The sequence below is a fragment of the Cyanistes caeruleus genome, chromosome 10, assembly GCF_971803275.1.
Source record: "Cyanistes caeruleus chromosome 10, bCyaCae1.hap1.1, whole genome shotgun sequence".
Taxonomy (NCBI): Eukaryota; Metazoa; Chordata; class Aves; order Passeriformes; family Paridae; genus Cyanistes; species Cyanistes caeruleus.
In genome coordinates, this window is record NC_141710.1 from 5,871,739 (window position 1) to 5,893,467 (window position 21,729).

The 21,729-nt window shown below is 43.4% G+C and overlaps 2 protein-coding genes and 1 long non-coding RNA gene across 18 annotated transcripts in view; 1 reads left to right on the plus strand and 2 right to left on the minus strand.

Moving 5' to 3' along the window:
- PCCB (propionyl-CoA carboxylase subunit beta) overlaps positions 1 to 4,633 on the plus strand; it is a 37,037-nt gene extending 32,404 nt beyond the window's left edge. For 4 of the 11 annotated variants that reach the window (XM_086844434.1, XM_023933404.2, XM_086844430.1 and 1 more), the window contains one exon: positions 441 to 710. In XM_086844434.1, coding sequence (XP_086700560.1) covers positions 441 to 562 — 122 coding nt within the window. In that variant the 3' untranslated portion in view covers positions 563 to 710. Of the gene's footprint in view, positions 1 to 440; positions 711 to 1,458 lie in introns of those variants that run through there. The other 7 variants (XR_015274648.1, XR_015274645.1, XM_086844435.1 and 4 more) reach the window with 5 other exon arrangements.
- Positions 4,424 to 21,729, minus strand: part of STAG1 (STAG1 cohesin complex component) — a 154,200-nt gene continuing 136,894 nt past the window's right edge. For all 6 annotated transcript variants that reach the window (XM_086844356.1, XM_086844357.1, XM_086844361.1 and 3 more), the window contains 11 exons: positions 20,255 to 20,429; positions 19,364 to 19,503; positions 18,435 to 18,536; positions 16,831 to 16,979; positions 15,706 to 15,834; positions 12,156 to 12,361; positions 9,804 to 9,975; positions 7,769 to 7,879; positions 6,826 to 6,940; positions 5,416 to 5,496; positions 4,424 to 5,332 (listed from right to left, as the gene is read on the minus strand). In XM_086844356.1, coding sequence (XP_086700482.1) covers positions 5,309 to 5,332; positions 5,416 to 5,496; positions 6,826 to 6,940; positions 7,769 to 7,879; positions 9,804 to 9,975; positions 12,156 to 12,361; positions 15,706 to 15,834; positions 16,831 to 16,979; positions 18,435 to 18,536; positions 19,364 to 19,503; positions 20,255 to 20,429 — 1,404 coding nt within the window. In that variant the 3' untranslated portion in view covers positions 4,424 to 5,308. The remainder of the gene's footprint in view (positions 5,333 to 5,415; positions 5,497 to 6,825; positions 6,941 to 7,768; positions 7,880 to 9,803; positions 9,976 to 12,155; positions 12,362 to 15,705; positions 15,835 to 16,830; positions 16,980 to 18,434; positions 18,537 to 19,363; positions 19,504 to 20,254; positions 20,430 to 21,729) is intronic.
- Positions 7,917 to 9,468, minus strand: LOC147651215 (uncharacterized). The gene is made up of 2 exons (XR_015274649.1): positions 9,392 to 9,468; positions 7,917 to 9,056 (listed from the first exon to the last, which is right to left on the minus strand). It is a non-coding gene; the product is annotated as an uncharacterized LOC147651215 (long non-coding RNA).

Consider the following 21,729-nt stretch of genomic DNA (forward strand, 5'->3'; position numbering starts at 1 on the left):
TGCTCTGCAAAGTGCATTTTCAATTGTGTAGGTAGTAGAAAGTGTCTCAAAATTCAGCCTTTTCCTTTATAGCACAGGTGCTTTGACAGTCTGGTATACAGCCCTAGATGCAAAGCAGTGGCCTGAAGAAAGAGTAGGGCCCAGTTCAGTTATGTTCTCCAGAACTCTCAGAGTAAGTTTTTCCACTGTTTTTACTTCCAGTTTTGGAGCAGTAACTGTGCTCTAAAAGGCAAGTTATACATAAAATTTAAAAATTGACTCAGTAATGTTTTCTTCTCAGGCTATTTTAAATTTAGATAATTTATGACTTGTGAAGTTATTTATTCCAGCCATTGTTTTGATTTTTCTAACTTATGGTTAGCCTAGATATAGAAGGCTGGGAGGCAAACACTTCATGGTTGGTCAGGTTAAGGTTTTTTTTTTGTTTTACTCTTTTGCAGGGTTTGTGGATGACATCATCCAGCCTTCAACCACCCGCGCACGCATCTGCCATGACCTCGACGTACTGGCCAGTAAATCCCAGTCCAGTCCTTGGAAGAAACATGCCAACATCCCACTGTGAGGGTGAGCAGGGGCTGTCCATGCTGGGAGACATCCTGAACATGAGTTCTGATTAAATCTCTGATTAATGGAGGTCGCTTGGCAATAGAAACAATTATTTTCATTTTGATTTTGCCAATAATCATCAATAAATCATACTATATATTTAATTTGGGGGTCTGACCAGCTCACCTCTCTAAACCAAAGGGTTTTTTGGTGGTTAATACTCAACTCGCCCTTGCCTGTCTGCAGCAGGTGAACTGTTACTAATTGCTCAAGGTCAAACATTCAGGTAGGGCTGAGCACCTCCCGTTGCTGGGAAGTTGGACCCCTGTGGAGTTCAAGGATTTTCCACTGGCCACAGACCTTGGTGTCTGACTCCACTTCCTGCACCACTGACTCAAGAGAGGAAAACCCTAGCTTTGGGATTCCAGTGTCTGGGGACCAGGCTCTGCTGATCCTGGGCTCAGTTGTTTTGTTCCTGTTAGCCTGGCCTGTGGCAGATTTTCTTTGCTGGCTGCAGCAGCTGGGTCTCAGAGCCCCACGACAAGGTGGGCGGCACAGGGGAAGCACAGCCAGCCCCCTCTTAAGGATAGCAGACAAAAAATAGGAGTTTTGGTGGGACATGCAAACCCTCCTCCCTCAGCAGAGGCTGGAACACAGACCTCCAGAGGTCCCTTCCAGCCTCCTTTCTCTGGGATTATTTGCCAACCTCACCAGGAACCACTGCAGGAGGTGTTACTCTGCTCAGCCCTGGGCCTGTGCTCCCCTGCTCAGTAGAAGCTGCAACTTTCCTGCAGCCCCAAGGCAGTGAGGAACAGCCACTGTCACATTTAGTGCTGCTGCACCAGCTGCCAGGCACGGGAGGGGCTCTGTAGTAACCTGGCTGCTGAGTAACTCTCATTTGTTTTGAGACAGAAACTTCCTACCTGCACTGCAGCTGCTCACTCCCCAGCATGAGCCTGAAGGAGGAGAGAGGTAGCACAGCTGTGTCCCAGGCAGCTTCTCTTCCCAGGAAAAGTGCAGTGAGTGGAGCTGTGGAGCTTGGAGTCTGAGCCTGGAGAGGGGAAAAACAACAGCTAAACATCATCTAAAAGCACAATATAAAAGGAGCATTTCAAGTAGGAGTCCCAAGTCCCCAGGGTTTTGGATGCATGGAAGGCAGCACCTTTAGGTTGCAGACACACTGGCTGTCCTGGCTGCAGCATATTCAGGGGAGCTGCATGAGCCTACATGTCTGTGTCTCAGCAGGAACAGGGAACAGAGGCCACTACAGCAACAGGGGAAGGTAAATTGAAATGTTACTGTTTTGGGTGTCATGGCTATGGTGGGAGTTCTTAGTTAACTGTGAGCACACTTGTAAGGGTTTATCATGCCCAAGAAGATTTTTCAAAGATAAAGGTGGTTTAGAAGCAGAAGCTCTGATAGGTGAAGGGATACATACACAGCTTCATCAGCCTGCCCAGAGTCAGAAGGAGACACTCCATGAGAAATCCACTTGTCATAAAGAGAAAAGTATAGCTTTATTAGGTGTTTCCTATCCTCAGTATTGCTATAGACTCCATCCTCTCTCCCAGCCCTTGCCAGCACAAGAATTGGGTTTTAAAGTCCTCTCCATTTCCAAACAGGCAGTTGCTGTACCAGGACATGTTGGAAACAGGCTTGAAAGCTGCTCTCATCAGGCTTCTGAGAATTTCCTCAAAGTCCAGCCATCTAAAAAAAACAAGAGGTACAAAATAAAATCCTGTCAACCGTGCACAGCCCTTGAACTTAGCAGCAAGGCAAGGTACTTACTGTGCTCCTCATGCAGCAGGAGTTGCCATAACTTACAAGCATTTGGAGACTGAGCTTTCAGGCTCTGTCTTGGGAGTAGTTGAGACTTTGAATCATCCCTGTGCCTCAGCTGCTGCATCTTGTTCCTTTTCCTGACTCCAGTGATTTTTCCTTAGGAAGTGGGGCAGGTGATAAACCAGTCAGTTTTCTTTAGCACTACAGAGATTAAATCGTTCATGGGTTGGACAAAAATAGCACCTTGCTCCTTGAGACATGGGAATAACATGGACATTTTGTTTCAGGAACCTGTGAAACTTCATTTAGCCCAGCTGGTTGTTAGCGCTTTCAAGCTTTTCCCATGGCAGTTTCTTCCCAGAGATTCCAGGTCACTTCAGATGAATAGGGCAGAAGAGAGAAATTCTTCTCAAACCTTGTGGCAGTTCAAGAAATTGTAAGTTTTAGCAGTGTGGCACTTGCACCTGGTGTGGGCCCTTTCCAGATTCACAGCAATTTCATGTTAACCACCCTCTACCCCCCACAACCAAACCACACCATGGTGGAGGGGAGGAAGAAGCCCAGAGAGGGTCTCCGTCCCTCTTGAGGCTGAGTGATTTAGGGAGTGGGTACAGGTCTGGTTGTGAAGCCTGGACTACATGAAAGCTACCTGTCAGTTTTGCCTTCAATAATTCCTTGAATTCCTACTACTAAATGGGATGACAAAATGTGATGGTCCAACCAAGCACTTAAAAGAAAACTATAGTGAAGAGGGTGCTCATCATACTCATGATTTTGAATAGTTTATTAAATGAAAGGTGAAGCATCAGTTTTAAATTGTACAAAAGGAAAAAAAAAAACCTCATATTGTAAATGTACAATTTACAGAATTACTAGCAAAACCAATCAAGGAGACACTCATAATACAAAAACCTATTGACTGCAAACTGAACTGGAGACCCATTGCAGGTACCATGATAATAAATGTTTGTTATACAGTATTCTACAATGTTAAATTAGGAATCAGTTTTCCACACAGAGGACTGTGAAGCACAAGGTTTGTCTGAGACTCTGACTCAAACTGGGCAGCATCTGTTTTGCCACCATGCTCACAGAGTGATCCTGGGACAGGTCCTGCAGCCATTCCTGCCCCCAGGCCGTGGGGGTGCACAGAAGGAGGTAAGAGGGTTTATAAATTTCCAGCTACTTCTTGGGATCAATACATCCCCAACCCACACTAAGGAATGGCTGAATTACCTGGTCAAACATTTTTGGCAACCGTGTCTGAGAACTGCACGTGTTGTGAGAGAGCCAAGCTCAGCTGGGTGAGGTGCTGGGCTGGGTGAATTTGGGCTCTTTCTCTGCCCATGCTGGGCACTGAGGGGTTGGGCTGGTGTCCAGTAAGCTCGAAACAGAAAAAAGCTCCGTGATTATTCTGCAGCTGCTAAAACTAAAGCACCTCTGGAACTGCTGTGCTCCAAGTGGGTCAGTCTGCTTTGTATCTCAACTGCTACTGAGTGCAGAAAGATAAAGGTTTTGGGGCCAATTGTTGGAGATCTGGAGCTGTGGAAGGCCAGCACTGCTGGTGCCAGGCCAGGCTGGGTAAGGAGCAGCTACTATGTCGAGTCATAAAATCGAAGCATAATGAAATTCCAAATTATTGAAGACATTGAAAAATATCTTAGTACAATGAATTAGCTGAGAATGTTTTGGGGGTTTTTTGGATTTTTTTTTGACATTTTTAGCTTTTTTGAAAAATCATATTTTTTTTTTCCAAAGAATTACTCTCAATATGCACAGTTAACACTGAAAATGTAGCTGTATTCCATTGTAAGCTTAAGAACTTCACCATCTAAGCACAAATTTCTATGCAGCACATACAGTACTTCTAACTGGCAAAATTAATTTACAAAAATAGCAGAAAAGGGTATTTACGGCATGGAAAGTAGACTCTGTTTTATGGTACAGTTAAAATTACTTTTAGTATGCTAAAGTGATCCTTTCCCCCACCCTTGAACTATTTTTTTTTTTTAATAGGAAAGTTGCTGTTTATGTACCTTGTGTTGGCAGGCTTGAAGTAGGTAGTAAAAACAGCAAAGTGATTACTTGAGAACCGTTTGTGTGTTTTACTGAGAATACTTTATTTGCTGGTATAAGTTGCTAAAAATGCACAGAGCAAGTACCAATAGAAAATTTACTGTTTTTGTGTCCCCATGTGCTATATAAAATGAATGTTACACAGCATCTGTTGGAAAAGTGGCTTCATGGACATCTCTTACTTTATGTCCCATTATAAATAAAAATAAATCTTCTCAAGAGTATAAAATCTGGGTTTATCATATCAGAATCTGAAATTTTTTGGCAGAGATGCACATCATTAGAATTCTAACCTCTTCTCTGAGAGTGTTCTTCTCCATGCCTATGAGAGGACATAAGCGTACCATAATGTTAATCAAATCCAGTGTGTTCCAAAACACTTTTCCGTAGCCAGAACGACCTGCTTACAGCAGCCTTGCTAGTCAGTGGCTGATAGGCATAGGTTTAATAAAAATGGCTAGCTTTGAAAACATAAAAAGGCAAATGTTAAAACTGTTTTAAATTGTACAGCAGAAAAATAAAGTTAAAAAGTTCTGTTTTCACTCAATGTTGTTTTCAGAAAACATATGTAGAACAGTGTTTATTTTGACAGCTGTCTTAACAATTTAAAACTTCCTCCTCATACAGAAAAAAAAAAAATCCGTATTAGGACAGTCAAGAACAGGGATACAAATGATTTTTTAGGTCAGCCCTTCTGAGGTGACTAGATTGGCCAACATTCCCGTGTGTCATTAAGAAGCTCCTCTTCTCTCCGTCCCTACACCAAGGGGTTGACCTCAATCATTTGGTTAAAAATCAAACCGTATCACATCAAAAATGTGGTTTTCATACAAGCTATCACAGTATATAGGCCTCTAGCTCTAAACAATAGAGTTCCAAGTTTGTAAAAGGTCTTCGCCAGACTTCAGAACATGGGCATGCCAAATCCCTGGAAAAGGGGGGAAAAGACAGCGGTTACGTGGGCTGGGACAAGAGCAGAGCTGAAAGCAAGCACAACAAGGCAGGCCTTACTGAATCGTCCTCGATGATCGCTGCCGAGTCGAAGAAGTCTGGCCGCAGCTCCGCGCGCTCACGCCGGTTCCGCGACGGCGGCTGTAACAACGGGAGTTGGAACAGCACGGGGCACAGGGAGCCCTGCTGGCCACAGGGCCACCTGTGCCTGCCCTCACCTTCCCTCCCAGTGCCACAAAACCTCTGGGGAAAAGGTGGGCCCTGACAGGACAGCACTCCCTCAATTCTTTGTTATTGAAAGAATGGGGTAAAAGCTGAGGGATTCTAATTCTAACTCTGTGCTCACAGTTAAGGACTTGCCCAAGGCTCTTGCTGACTTAAGGATGTCTCTGTATTGGGACTAGGCCAGACTGCACACAAACTCCCTCTTAACTGTCTTTATATTTCAACGTTCATAGTGAAACTTGAACTCCGACGTAGTCAAAAATGGATTTACCAATAAAAAGGGTACTGAAGATACTGAAATATTTCTGAGGCTTAAACCCTTGATGGTTTCCTTCCTCAGGAGCACAAGAGTAAATGTAAGCCTCACCAGCTCGATCACTTCTTTCCTTTCCTTGCCTTGGATGTTACTTACTTGGTAATCACATGAGTGCTGGCAATAACCTGAGTATGCAGTAGCCTTTCCCAAGAGACTGTAACCCAGTCCTAATATAATCTAGGGCTTGTTGTTTGGATGTGAAAGGAGAAACAGAAAGGCATAAAAATGGTGAGGTGTGTAAAGCAAGCTGCTCCTTTATCCCATTTTACAAGGGAGCAGTCATTCCAGAGGGGAGGCCAGGTAAGGTTCTAAGCGCTGCAAGGAACTTCTCCCAGCAATCAGCGCAGTACTGGAAGGGACGGAGGCTGTCACTGATAATGGGACCTGTTTGGGAGCAGTTCCTGTTGAAGAAACTCCCACCCACACACCAGTGCCTGAGCTCCCTCCCGCTGTGCCAGCAGGACTCTAGCTGTGCCCTACTGAGACCTCAAGTAAGGATCCCCTGTCCAGCCCACCTCCTCAAAATCAAACTAACCAGGAAAGGGAAAGAGAGGGACCCCTTGGCTGTGCCAGTCTGACACATTGTGGCTGCATGAAGAGCTGTGTTAGCACAGCCTGTAACTCATAACCTGATTCTTGCAGGCTGACAAGTGACAGGTGTGTGATGCTGCTGCTGCCTGCAGCTGCCCAAGAACAGAGCCTTGGGGAGAAGGAGCACAAAGCAATGCTCCTTGTGTGGCTGTGGAACAAACACCCTGGGCTTGAGCCTGCAGCTGGAGGCTCTGGGAAGTGCTCACATCATTTTCACTCTAACATTCAGAAAACCAGAGGCCAGGCTCAAAATTCTGAAAATTTTTGTTTACACTTCTAAAATTCCTTTAAAATTAGCTTTTAACTGTTTTAAATTGCCATTGATAAGATTTACTGACCAGATCAATGACCATTGTGTCCTCAAATTCTTCATTCATGTCCTCTAGTTGGCCTCGTGAGGACATCATTACATCTTCAAAGATGGGCTCAGCGTCATCTTCCATTAGACCTCGTCTGATTAAATAAAGGGAGAGTCATTTCCAGACAGAAAAATTTCACAGCCTTGATCTTTGTCATTGAAAAGAATGCTCAAATCCTATCATTTAATGCCTTCACTCAAACCCTGATGCTGAGGGTAAAGCCAACAGGCTCTCTGTAATACCAACAAGAGGAAAACTGCACATAAACTCCCCTCCCCCAAGCCCTGGCCCAGGCTAAAGCAGCAAGTCCCACTGACAGCACTATGACCAGTAGTTAAAGTTGTCCCCAACAAGAACAGGGCAGTAACTCCTCTTGTGTTTGCCTGCCCTTTTACCAAGGAGGAGTGACACTGTTTGCCAGGATCACTGGTAAAACCCTGAGACTACAGCAGTGCCTTCAAGCCCAGTTCCAAAGGCTGTAAGGATTCCAGCCCCACTGCTGAAGGACTCAGTGGGATCAGCACAGAGCATGTGGTACCCCAGTGTTCACCCACGTGTATTTCCTCCATTACTGCACACACCTTGGCAAAAAAAGGATGGAGAGCACAGACACAGGAACAGGCTCGTGGGCAGAGCTCACAGGGAATTACACAGCACACAAATCATGGAACCCCTCTGACATGGAAGCAGCTGAAGGCTGGGACAGAGGCATGGGGAACTGCACCCTGTCACCGGGCCTGGCCACAAGTCAGAGAATGGCAGTGCTGGGCTGGAGCCATCCCAGCACTACAAACTGTCCCCCCTGCCTTTACCACAAGGGTGACACAGCACAGAAATGATTTGCAACCAGCAGGAAAGGTAACATTTCACTGTGCTGTCCTGCACATGGTTCTGCTGAAGGCAGCAGGCTGTGAGCACTTACACTGCGTGCCTTACGCCACTTCTGCCTTTCATGTAGTTCATTCCTGTCCTGTCCTTTCGATTGAGATCCTCCAGCTTCTGCTGGCCCAGCCACGAGATCTGCATCTGGGGACTGACACACAGGGATTAAGTTAGGACTGACAGCAGTAATAGTTCTGAGCTGCCTATTTTGGGGCAGTTTCTCTCTCAAGTTCTGTGTCTGGTCATGCTTCAGATTAGGATAATTAACTTCCATTCATCATTGTACCCATCTTCTGGATTCCCTTCCAGAGTCTGTCTCCTCTCACTGTGCACAAAAAAATCAATTAACTGTTGCAATAAAAACAGGTATGGAAACACTGACATTGTTCCTTCATTAGGGGCAGGCACCTGGAGCAGGAGCACCTCTAAAGTTTATTATTATTAAATAGTACTTCACTGTGGCAGATGAGGCAAAATATGACCAAGAATGGATTCAAAATAGTAACTGACAAAAATGTTACACAACATGAAAACCAAATGTTTTTTACACTAATACCCTGATCAACTTAAGGGCCAGTACCTCACCCATGTGTAAATACCTTCCAGGCTGCACTGCTGATGCCATCAACCAACAATGCCTCTGCTTCAGTTTGTGTGGTGCAGCACAAGGAAACAGCAGCAAACTGTGTGCAGCTCTTCTGGAGCAGCACCAGATTTTATTGTACTATGCACCCTTGCACCTTAATAAGACTGACAGGATAAACTGGGATAACCCATGGGAAAACAGCCTAGAACCAAACCTGAATATGATTAACCTGCCAGTTCAAGCAGCTCTGTAGCTGTGGCAAGTGTTAGCTCTCCTAAGCTGACCTGGAGGACATGTGACAGCCAACCAGGGCTGAACAGGAAGGGTTCCCATTCCCCACTGTCAGTTCACACTGGGAACTCCCACCTGGAATCTTGCAGGGAGAAGAGAGGTGCTCTCTGCCCTGGCTCACCGTTCTGTGCTCACAGCACAGCCTGAGACAGAGAAAAAGGGGGCTCGAGTGCTGGGCAAGAGCCTGCTCAGCTCCCCCAGGAACACGGAAGGGTCTCACACAGCTTAAGGCTGGCTGCTCATCAGGCTTGAGAGAAAACCACAGCACTGGGAAGCTGTCCCACTTCCAGAGTAATGGAATGGTCACAGACTCAGCTGGGCCAAAGGTGGGATCAAAGAGGGACAGAAAGGAAGTTCTTAGTTTAGTCTGGTTTTACTGCAGAGTAGAAAATTCTTAAGGAGTAACTGAAAGCCTCAACATCTTCCTCATCACCTGAAGTTATGGCCCCACCTGGGAAGGCAGAAGATAGGAGGTAAATACTTGACTTCAGAAAGGCAAGTAGGAGCCATGAGTGCATCCCTCCCTAGCCGTGGGACCAAGGAGGAAAGATGCTCTGGGAAGATGTGACCTGGGCTCTACCTGGGCTGAGCTGCTGTGTCCAGCCAGTGTCACCAACCTGTGACCCACAACCAGCCTGTGCTCACCTGCTGCATCCTGGCAACACCTGCTGCCAACACCCACAGCCATGCAACCACTGACAGAAACCAACCAATGTTTTCTCTCTAAATGGAGGTGATAAAATGGGAGCAAAGGGACAAAAAGAATATATAATTTAGGGCAATTACCCAAATCAGGAATTACTAGCACAGCAGCTGGAAATCCAGAAGGAAGTAGTCAGGGTGTCAGGAGAACCTTAACTCTGCTATCAGGAAGGGGGAAAGAAGAGAGAGTATGTACAGGTCTTCCAAAGAAACAGTTCCACCCAGTTGGGACACAAGGACTAGGAGGATTTAACCAGAACTGCATGGCTATGCTCTGAGATTTAACATAAAGAACTTCTACTATTATTTCATTACAAGATATTTTTCCTGTGACCTGAAGATAATCCAAGTATTGCTGAGCTGTAGTCAAGGCATTTCCAGGTGGCTTTGCAAATCAACACTGCATCTCTGAAGCCACAGGCTAAGAATATCACTATAAACCACAAGCAATTCCTTTGCCTGGCTGACTGTATTTGATGCTGAAATTCCAACTTACTTGTGTAAAAAATCCTGTTCAGATCCCTGCTCCGACTCATGCTCCTGGATCTGCTCTCCCATTTGTCTGGTGTTCTCTCTCAGGACAGTGGAGGTGAGCTGAGGTGCCTGCAGTGCCCCTGGAGTATGGATGTTCTCATTCCTATTCAGCCAGGAGCCTTCCAGGCTCTCATCTAGAGAGAGAACACTGAAATCACTGCTAATTTCTGACCACATGCAGGGCAGTATTCAAACAAGTGTGCACTAAGGGATCACCAGGATAAATGCTTGGAACGGTAACATTTTCAGTTCTGATTTTAGATTCTGTTCTTTTAAGTATTATTACCCCCTATTCCCAGCAATAACAACAATTTAAAGGGAACAAACACAAACCCCATTGCAAACAAAGTCATACTGCAGCACAGCCTCAACTGCTGGGTATCTTGAACAAAAACAACCAAGGTAATTGCCAGTTCCTGAGCTTATAATTGGAGACTGTTAATTTCATGTACCTATAGCAAACAAGACACAGTTAAACACTAAGACAATGTGGAGCACAAACCCCAAAATCTGGTCAGTCCAGATCTTTAGAATTGTCAGAATCACTGAATTGGAGTAGGAAGAGGACACTTTACTCAGCGATAAAAATGAGATAAACATGACTGAAGGTCTAGCTGGGATCCTGTGCTTATGCTGGGAAGGGAGCAAAGCAGAGAGGAGGGAGGACTTGAGAATGGGTTAGAGCAGGAAGAGTGCAGCCAGAGACACATAGGAAAAATTCCGTTACTGGAGTGAAAGACAGGAGATGACAACAGAGATGACAAGATCACAGATTTACTAACAGGAAATGTGTGGTGAGAAAAGTAGATGGGGATCTCTTTGGATCTGTTCATTCTTCTATTGCCTTTTACTACCCTTTAGGCATAAACGTTGTCTGAAAAGCTGTCTATTTTGTAAATTTATTTTTGAATAATTTTTATATTAGGGATTATTTTTTAAAAACCTATTGATTTTCTTAAGGAATTGTCAAGAAATGTCACAGAGCACATTTCCTCTCAGAAGCAAGAGGGAATGTTCTCCAAGCTGGGCTGTGCTGGATTTAGGTGAGAAAGGAACCAGAAGTGACTGGATATGGTTCTTGGATGCCACAGTAGTTTCTGCAGTGACCTTTCTCCTGTTCTAGATCTTTTAGAGTGGAAATTAAAGAAACAGAAAAAAAGGAGATTCTCAAATGGGAAGTGTTGGAAATCAATTCTCCCTTCTATAGATCACTGAAAGAGGGTGACACAAAAGAGTATGAGGTAAGCGAAGCCTAAAAACTGCATCTTAGTACTGAGATTTGCCTTACTGGGAAGCAAAGATGCTACTACACCTCCCAGGGTAAAAAAAAAAAGAAAAATAAATACAATAGAATGAAAATGGCAACAAGAGGAAAGAAGAAAACCTCAGTAGCTGAATTCTGTGAAAATGTTGGCATCCTGAAAGAAGAAAACCAGTGCCTGAAGAAAGAAGCCAGTGTTTTATGTACCTACACTCGAGGCTGGCTGTGAGAAATCAAAGGACTTGGTGCAGGGACTGCTCAACATAAACCACAGTGGAGAATGGACCTGGCTGTATGGGCAAACTTTTGAGGAGTATTTTGGGAAATTGCTGTATATTCAGGCAAATGGGCACTAGATTCCTTACTAAGGGGTTACTGTCATAGATACTGACCTTGGAAAAGCTTTTGAAGTTTAAATCCTACTCACATCTACTGCATAGTGGAACAATAAATTAGTATTCACAAAAGTCCACACTACATCACCTGTACAGATTGACCAGGAACAGATGCAGCCTTGTAAGAAATTTGCTATCACAGCCAGATTCCTGATGAACATATTGGAGGCCCCAGAAAGAGTAAATGCAGAGAACACTAGATAGCAATACGATTTTAAACAAAAATTGTGTCTTTTTAATGTTCCCTAATGGCTCTGCAACAACAGAGATCTGTTACCAGAATTTCTGCCTGCAATCTGCTCCAAATCCCTGAGAATTAACAACTGTCCAGAGGGAAGCACAGGCAGAATCCCAGCAATCCAGGAGTGAGAAAGAGCAGGTAACTTCACAAACACCTCTTCCACCAGCATAATGGAACTAAACAGTTCTGACTGCCAATTTTGGACAAGACAAACAAGAACAGGGAGCTGTGGTGGTATTTCCCCTAAAGACATGCCCAGGCCTGACAGAATCTGTACAACAGCTGCCTTGGTTCTGGCCACATCCAGAATGTATCACCTATTTCTGCATGAACTAAAATCGTAAATTTTAAATTAAATAGTAAATTCCTCTTCTCCTGAGTGTCCAGAATGACAAAGCCCTGCACCCCCTCACCAACCTTCCACTCTCTTTTTGTGGAGTGGGGGTCGGCCCTTCTTGTTCCTCACGGAGGAGGCCTTGCTGCTGCTGCTGCCGCTGTTCACAGACATCCTGTCGTCCTCGCCACCCGTCACCAGCGAGTTCCGGTACGAGATCAGCGGCAGCCAAACATCCTCTCTTCTCTCCATCATCTGCTCTGTCAAGAACTTCTCCAAGTAGGTGTGCCTGGAAAAGAAATACAGGGAGTACAGAGGAGCAGCAATCTCCCCACAGACACCTGGATATGGTCACTGTGTCAGCAGCCAGGCTGCATCAGAGCTGCTGCTGCCAGGATGCAGGATGTCCTTTGGCATCCTGGAACAAGAGAAATGGGTTAGTCAAATGCAAGCATTTATTTTTCCATAAAAAATTTGAAGACCTGGTCCACTGCCATGAGAAGTCCAATGCACAAGTGTTAACTGAAAAGAGGAGTCAACAACTCCTTCCTGGTCTGGAGGCCATAGGAACTGTTTTCTTTTTCCATTGATTATTTAATTATGAACTTAGAAGTCACCTCTAAAATGAACATGCAAATCTACTTAAATGTAATTCTAGTATGTTTCAGGCTCCAAACATTCAGAAGTTTGGTAAGAGAACTCAGGTACTTCAGCATCACTTCCTGCACCCCTCAGTCACAATTTCCTTTAATACCACTTTGCCAGGTTGGCAGCAGTGGGAGTCAGCTTCACATATTCCACTTGGAAAAGCAGGGATTTCCTCTGTTAGCTCATGGCAGCTTGGAGCTTGCTCCAGAACAGGCTCCAGAACACACTGCTCATGCCAGGGTAACAATCACATCAGTTTTTTGATTCAATGAATGATGTAACTTTGTTCAAGAAATAGCAGGTTCCTGTCTGCTGTTTTATTGAATATTGTCAATGCTTCCTCCTTCCCTTTTTCATGTGTATATTAACTCCCAATCCTGGCAGTAATGGGAAATTCTTTGTGTATTCTCTATTTTATGGTACCAAATTGTGCCACTTGAGTGCTTCACGGCTTTAGAGAACCTACCTGCAGAAGAGTCTTGGAAAGTAAGAAGTTTTTCTGCCTCCAGTTTGTATTTATAGAACCAGATTGCATGTTTATGGTCAAATTGTGAAGGATGAATATGACACCACCTGGGAGCTCTTTCCTGCCCGGATGCCAAACTTGAGACATCTTCTGCTGAGCATTTTGGGGGAGCTTCACACTGCCAGTTCTTATCAGTTCTGAATTTCCACAAGTGAGAACACTATGCTGAGGCTCTGACTCATCTGACACTCAATAGTTAGTATCCAGACTAAGTCAACTGTATCTTTGAGATAAATAAATTGAAATAAGTGCCTCCAAGGACAATCTCCTCTATTCTGTCCTGCATTAGTTCCTCAGGATTTCCCTGCCTGAATCTGCCTTAACGGGTTTGCAACAGTGTTAGTACAATTTTTTTTTTTTCTCCAGCTGTATGAATCTGGCACCTTACATGAACAGCTTTATGTGAAATACATAGATTAGAATAAATCCATAAATGGCTATCACCAGTTCTGAAGTTACTCATAAAATGAGTAACCATATTAACAGGCTAGGAAAATTAAATTAAATCAATGTTGCTGCTTCACTCTCAAACTGGAAGCTTCTCCCTTTTCTAGCCACAAAGAAAAAAGCCAGCAGCCCAGCAGAAGGAAGCAGAAGCCCTGTGGAACAGCAGCGTGTGCTGGACCCTGCCAGGAAGGGTGTTCTGGAGCAATGCCCCAACACCTGCAGGCTCTGGGGTGGATGATTTGGGGGTTGAGGCAGGGAAGCCAAACTAGAAAACGTAGGCATCCATGTGTTCCTGAGACTGGGGGCTCCAGGACACTTCTGGCTGCAGACAAGAGGCCATTACTGAGTTTGGGGAGGGCCTCTGGGCAGGGAGGGAGGGAAGTGATCCAAAAATTGGAATTCTCCAGCAGATGGTGGTCATGGACCTTCCTGCACACAGGCAGCCCCTGTGGTGGGAGAGAGGTCCCTATGGATTGGAGGAGCTGCAGGAAAGGGCAAATCCAGCTTCCCAGTCCTGTCCTGTTAGTGGAGCACTCTGGGCAGGAGTGGAGCCACCTCCACAGAATCCCTACATGTCAGCAAGTTGTGTCATGGTCACCACAGCCTGTAGGGTCTGGGGCAGGGCTGAACTCATCCCAACACATAGTCTGGCACAGATCAGAGGAATCAGGCCATAAAGGACCAATTTCTTTTCATGATCATCAGATTCAGCTGAGGTCAATAGCTCAGGTATAGATACTCCACCACAGCAATCCTTATAGTCCTGCAGGAGCAGCCTGCAGCTGTATATGTGGGCAGGGGAACCTTTAAGAAAGAATTTAAATGGCAACAAGGTGAAGGAACAATACGTCCCAAAGAACTGAATTTCACTTGAAGGCTCAGGTTAACAGAAGCTGTAAGGGACAGCATGATGTAACTTTAAATATCAGACACTGGAAACTTGTGGAAGGGATGACTCTGCTGAAAGGCTAAACTTCACTAAATTCAACAGGAAACAGGCCAATGGCACTGAGACCACCATGCAGGAGAATCTACTGTTCAGCTAGGAAGACAAGCTATAAAATCCTGTTATACTTAATTTCTGTCCTGAAGAACAGGATAGAGGTTGACAAGATTCCAGGATATAACAATGAAGAGCGGATGCACAAATGGAATGCCAAGACAGCCTAACTGGATCATCCCATTCCCTAGCTCATGTAACTATTTGTCTTACAATGTTTGCTGAATTGAGAAATTATTGATACAATGAAAAAATGAAATTGGTTCAAGTGTGTACACATTAAAAAATATACAAAGTTAACCAAGATGCATTTCTTACTGAACAGATAAAGCTGTAATGTTCATAGTTGTTAACCCTAACAGAAAAGAAATGTCTTTACAGAAAAACATCTGTCAAATCTTCACAGCAAGGTCTGACAGAGTCAGTTGAGGTCATTCCAGCTGATCTTTCTGACTAACACTCAGTGTGGTCACAGAACTGACTGGAAAGACACCTACAATCATAAATCAGCAGATCTGGCAACTGCACTTTTAAACTGGTCATAAAGTCATTCAGTGAATTCAGTTCCACACTGGGAACATAGTGCTTGGCTGATGCTTGAATGGAGTCCTCTTCCAATATATTAAAAGAAACAAGTATAGGTTTACAATTTATGTAAATATACGATGGAAACAGCTGTTACTGCAGTAGTGACAGCCTGTAAATTCCCTGCACTGCTAATGTTTAATTTCTTTTCTTCTAGCCTAAAAAAGGACTTTTTATTTTCAACACCCCATGAGAAATTTTAAACATTGTTTTGGAATATCTCAAATTCACCTCATTAGTGGGTCCGATTTTTGTTTTCCCATTTATTTTTATTTAAGACATAAAAGGACAAGTAAGTATATATGTGAAATGTCTCAAAGGGACTTTCTGCAGCCCTGGTTAGATTGTAGAAACCTCAAAGGAGAGAGGTGAAACCCCCACTGCAGGGATTAACAGAGGCCGAGGAAGAAAACAGAGCTTTACTTACACAGTCTTTTTGTCCTGTCGCAGGAGTTTGGAAGAAAATTCACTAAGCACTTCCAGGAAAGCAAGGTTAGGAGGTGGATAGTCTTGTCCCTTCTGATTCTGGTATTTGAAGGCAAACTCTATGCCATCTCTATAGTACAGAAATATTAACATGTTCAGACATTTGCACTAGAAAACAAAAAAACCCACCCCAAAACATCAAAAAAGAAAGTAAAAAAAGCCAACTTGGAAACCAAACAAGTTGCCCCAAATCTGAGCTGTGATGAAACTGTTTGTACCCTCAGATCCCATTACAATGTTATTCCCCACTACTAGCAAACAGCTGCTTTTGGACAAAGGGGAATGCAGAGTTCCCTGTGGATTTGTGAGGGCCCCCATTCAGATAAGCACATGGCCAGTCCCTGTAAGAGAGTACTTGCCCAGTGTGGGAACTGGGCAGGTGCAGCCCAGGGGCAGAAGTTCCATGGAATGTGTCAGATCAAACAGGAGCCAACCTCTGCAGCCAGAGCAGAGAACTGAGATCCCAGAGCAGGGACACACTCGGCTCTGCTTTGTCATCTGGGACTAAAGAGAACACTCTCCCTTTCCTCACCCAGCAAGGCATGAGTGTCCCGTGACTCCTGCCTGGCTAAGGACAGTATCTGGTGCATCCTGACCAAGCCAACTGAGTCTCTGAGACTGCAGACCTTAGCACCTGAACTTTTCTATGGCATGGCAAAGTCATAATTTAAATTTACCAGAACCTTTCCACACTTTTCTATGCAGCAGCTGCATAAAGTCCACTTTAAATTATTTCCAAAATATTTTTGGAGTATCTTTTTATAAAAGGCCTTGGTTCCTCCAGAATCCACAGTGGTGTGGAACAAAGAACCATCCTCAGTTGTTAGACACAACCCACCTGAGATAAAGAAACATAGCCATGTCAGTAAATTCCAAGAAATAATTATGTAGCAGCTAGTTCGTTTCCTTTCTACCTACATATATATAGAGCCCTCCAGTTAAAAGCAGAAAAAAATATATAATTATTCCATGGCCTGTTGAGATTATGTGCTTCTAGAAAGGAAATGCCAAACAAGAAGTTCAATCTGAAGTAGTATAAAAATCTAGTTTATTTACCACCACTCACTTGTGTAGTGTGGCCACAGCCTCTCTTGTCTTGATCTGATCCAAGCCAAAAGTGAGGGCAAACCGCCTGGCCAGCTCCTTAATGCCACTGACGTGGGCAGATGTCCTGTCCAGGTTGGGACCTTGCTCCTGAACAAGCTCATTGAACAGCTGCAGAGAGAGTTCAAAGGTTGATATCTGTGAGACACTTTTATTGAGAAAGACTTGAGCTCTAAACCTTTTCCATCTGAGAATGGCCTTTGTGACTGTCTCTTTGTGACGAGACATAACATAGTCCCTGTCACTTGCCAGAATTTCTTCTGCCCCACTGCTGTTTGCCAGCTGTCCTCCATCTTGTACTTGTGTGGAGTTATTTGGGTGGAATTCTGCACCCACCTTCCCTGAATCCCATCTATTATTCTCCCAACTCATCAAGAAGGTCCTGCATTCTCGTGCTGTTCTCTTAAGCACTTCCATCACCCATCAGATCAGGAGGTGCTTTGAATTTGGTGATCAAAAGTTCAGCTCCTCCACTGTAGCCTCAGTGTCTGTCTGCCCAGCACTGCTGCCTCAAAGGCCCTCCCAGCACAGTATTGGAGTGCTCAGTGCTTTTCCAGCCAGTTCCACCTCTCCTGGCACTGCCATTTACACTGCTGAGAGTACCCTGGCAGCCAATGCCAGTGATGATATTAAATCAGGCTGCATTACAGCGACTGTTTCTCTCATCTCCACAAGCTCTGTTACCATGTAATTAATGACAGCAGCTTAATTTGACAGGATTCCTCCTTGACAAATCTACACTGGCTGCTACCTATCACTGAGGCACTTGCAAAGAGCTCCTCATTACTTTTTCACAGAATTTTGTCAGGCTGATTGATCTGTGGCTTCCTCCTCTCCAAGTTTTACAGACAGGAGTGGCTTTGACACTCCCTGATTCTTCTGGAAGTACATCTGTTCTTCTCAGGTTTGCACAGATCTCTCTCAGCTTCCAGATTGCTATAGGAAAAACCTTAGGAAGGAATTTTGGGAAGTCCAGCTCATTTGAGAGCATCTAATTAGTGAAAGTAATTTATCTGTGAAATGGCTATAGCTGGTACTTCAAGGGCCTAAGTGGTATTTAGTGCACTTCGTGCTGCTGGCTGATAGATTTCATCACCAGACAGTAATTTACAGTTGATGTAAAGCAATTTTTTCCAGGAAAAACATGTCTAACACTATTGAAGACTTAATTAGCTTGAAATTTGAAAAATTCATCAGTATTCAGACAAAGTATAAGGAAGATGCATTACTTCAGCAAATGCTAAGAAGAAAAAGCCATTCTAATTCTTCCTGTTGACTCGGGATCAATAAACAAATGCCAGGAATCAGCTTGGACCAAATTGCCTCCAAGGCTCTTCTCTCCCTCCCTTCCATTTTTATGTGCCCAAACTTTGCCAGTGTGGGCCTATGGAGACAGAGATTACTGAGACAAAGGAGCAGTGACAGCCTGAACCGGGGAGCAGGAAAACGAAGAAAATGTCCTAAGGAACTGCAGCATTTCTGCTTCCCTGTAAAGTGCACCAGAGGAAATCCTGGCCAGGGCTTTTTGCAGTGAGGCATTTCTAACAAAAAAATCAATGTTCTTACCTGTTGCAAACTGAGAATGAGTGTCTTTGCACACTGGATTTTATCAATTTGCCTGGTTTTGCTCAGGGTTTCCTTAATGATATCTCCATAATCATTGTAGTACTAAGAAAAAATGTGAAAAAAACAACAGAACTTTAAATCACATCTCTAATACAATTTCTTACAGTTTTCCCAAGAGAAAGATTACTTTTAATTCTTGATTTGAAAAGGCAGCAGTTGCTCAAATCCAGATTTTTGGTGTGAGTGAGGGACAATGTTTCAGTATGAAAATTTAAACTGAACCCTGTGATAAGGTAGCGAACTTCTGTATTTATTATCTTTTGTAACAAGTATGCTGAAAACCAAATGAAAGAGCATCTCCTGCCCCAAAGTAAGCACTTGATGAAGGTGACCCACGGCTACCAAATCCAAGCAACAATATGACATTGATCCAACACCTTCTTAACAGGCAGGTGTGAGCTCCTTGGACACAGAGGGCAAAGGAATTCGCTGAAGCCAGAAAGCGGAGTAAGGAATGAGTTAGCATGGAATCCTCTTTCTCTTTATGTTAACAGAATGCTTGCTGAAAGCCACAGCCTATGGTGCTGCCCATTTGGGTAGAAAAGCTGTATTATCATTACAAATTCCAAGCTGAGAATATATTCTTTTTCCCAACAGTGTTCTTTCAGCCTCATCAATATCTCTGCGTTTGTAGTCACCTATTTTTATTGCCTCTAAAATATTGCTTTTGCCTTCTTTGGTACTAATTTAAATTAAATTTCTCTCCCTCTCCCACTTTAGAAAGGAAAAACTACTACGCAGGATCAAATAAAGCTGAAAAAGCTTTGAGGAGTGTTTGGGCTGTAACCACAGTCCTGGCAGGGATAGCAGGAGAAGCCCTAACACTGCAGATTGGGCTCAGTCAGAACAGGAGGATGCACGGCCTGTACCTTCATATAGTGTTTGAAGATATCTGCTGCTGCATGCATGTCCACAATGTCATAAATTATCAGCTTGCTAAAGGCAGCCAGAAGGTTTCTTCTCTTATGCAAAGCCTCTATTTTGTTGGCTTCATCTTCTTCATCTCCCTCTGAAAGCATTATCAACAACAGAATGTTTGTAAGTAACTGTTAAGTTCTAAAACAACATTATCAAAGGGGAGCTTTTAGGAAAAAAAAATAAAAAATTCTTCAACATGAAGCAAGCAGGATTGTTGGAGATAAAGGTGATAAATCTTAGGTCCTGCCTACTTCAAAACTTCCAGGGAAGTTTAGGAACATGACACATCACTGACCAAGGCTGCTCTCCACAGTCCTGAGGAGATCCTGAATATAATCCACATGGAACTGAGTCATATATTTCCTATATCCTGTGGAAGGCCACAGTGAACACTTGCTGAATGCTCTTGATTAACTTCTCAAATGCAGGACATTCAGAGAGGCTCCATTAACATGACTAAGCTATAAATATTTAACAAAAGAAAAATCAGAAGCACCAGTACTTCTGCATGCCTTGGATTTTCAGATGTGAAATCAATGGCTCTGAACAACAGAAAGTAAAATCCAGTTGTAAGAAGCATTAACATTGAATGGCAATGCCAGAAGTGTTAAGTCCCTATGCAAGACTTCATCTGTGAATGAAAAATAAACTACACAGATAAAATCTTAAATACAGTTATCATGTAATATAAGCATATTCCACAACTTATAAAAGAAACTTCAGAGCAGAAACCTTCCAAAATTAAAGTAGGAATACTTCTGAAAACATCTGAACAAAATGATCAGAAAATTCTATTTTCTCCTTTCTTCTGTGTTTTTTATGAAAAAAAAAGCTAAACATACCCATGCTCTGATTTTCATCATCTTGGTCAATAAACACATGATCCATCACAAAACTGAGAAGTTCTGACTGGAGGCCTGAGTCTGGATTGAACACCAAAGGCTGGAGCCCTTCTCGACCTCCCGTCATCAGCTGGTGACTGAAAATCATCAGGAGGTCACAGAGCAGCATGAAAGCCTGAAAGGCAAGAGAATGAATGCAGTGAAAAGTCAAGTAAGGAAAACTTAAAATACCTTTGATCTAATTTCCAGATATTGCCTGCTATTATTAAACAGCTTCTTAAATTGTTCTCAGGTGTTGTTGTTTATGTGCTGTGAAAAGTATTCCATAATGGTTTCCTCTAATTCGGAACGCTGTGCCTTTGGTTCCTAGGTTAGGAACTGTGGTTATCACCTTCTCCATGTCCCAGATGACCCATATTAAACTTCCATTTCTTCTCCATGAAAAGAATTCTAAATGTAACTCTGATCCAAGGCATGCAGCCAAATTTGTAGTAAAGAGAAGACACCTCTTTTGATAAACAGCCAAAAAAATCAAACAAGTAAAAATATGAACAGCATTGAGGGAAAATTCAAGCTGAGTCACTGTCAGACCCCAAAAATACAGACAAACAGCCACAGCAAGGAAATTCTTGCAGAATTTCATCAACAGTTCTTGCAAAAAAGAACCAAGTTCATCTGCACAGCTTTCAAATCCAGACAAAAGCCAACCCGGGCAGAATTGTCCACGATTTATGCTCATTACTGTTAAACCCTCATTACCTGAGACAGAAAAGAAGGCAGCTGTCACTACCTTCCTGTCTTCCAAGGGCTCATTCCTGCATGCTAATAACACTGTTTTGCTCCCAAATGGCTTTTGTTGGGGTCTCACAGCCAGCTGTCTGCATTTGATCACGTTCAGCACCTTTCAGAGGCCTTTTTATTCATAGCTTCTCTATTTTTAACCTCAGGTTCTGAATACTTTACAAATTAAAAAAAAAATAAAAAAATTTGTAAATGCTGAACTTCCTAGTGGCTCCCTTATTTCTGGGAGTATGTTATAAAATCTGAATGAGCTACAGTCAGGCAAGAACAGATGCAGATCATTGTAAACTATGTTCTGTTGAGGCCTTAGGAACAGATGTTGCTATTTGGGATTTTTCTCCCCTTGATGCAAAAGGCTGTGATTCATTCCAGTGATGATCTCACCTGCTCTAAACTCCCTTGATATTCAATGGAACTGAAGCTCTTCCTAATGCAGACCTCTAAAAAAGCAGATGAGTAATGCACTGCTGGTGCTGAGTTCTGTCCAATATAAAGGCAGCAGCTGGCTTAGTCACAGGATATTTATTTCCCTCAAACACTCATAGAAAAGTTGATATGTTTCAATCCTGTTTCTCTAAATACTTCACACATTTTTCCTTCCTTTAATATGGACACCAACTTTGTCTGGGAAGAATGTCTGGAGTAAGGATCAAGTATGGTAGGGAGACAATACT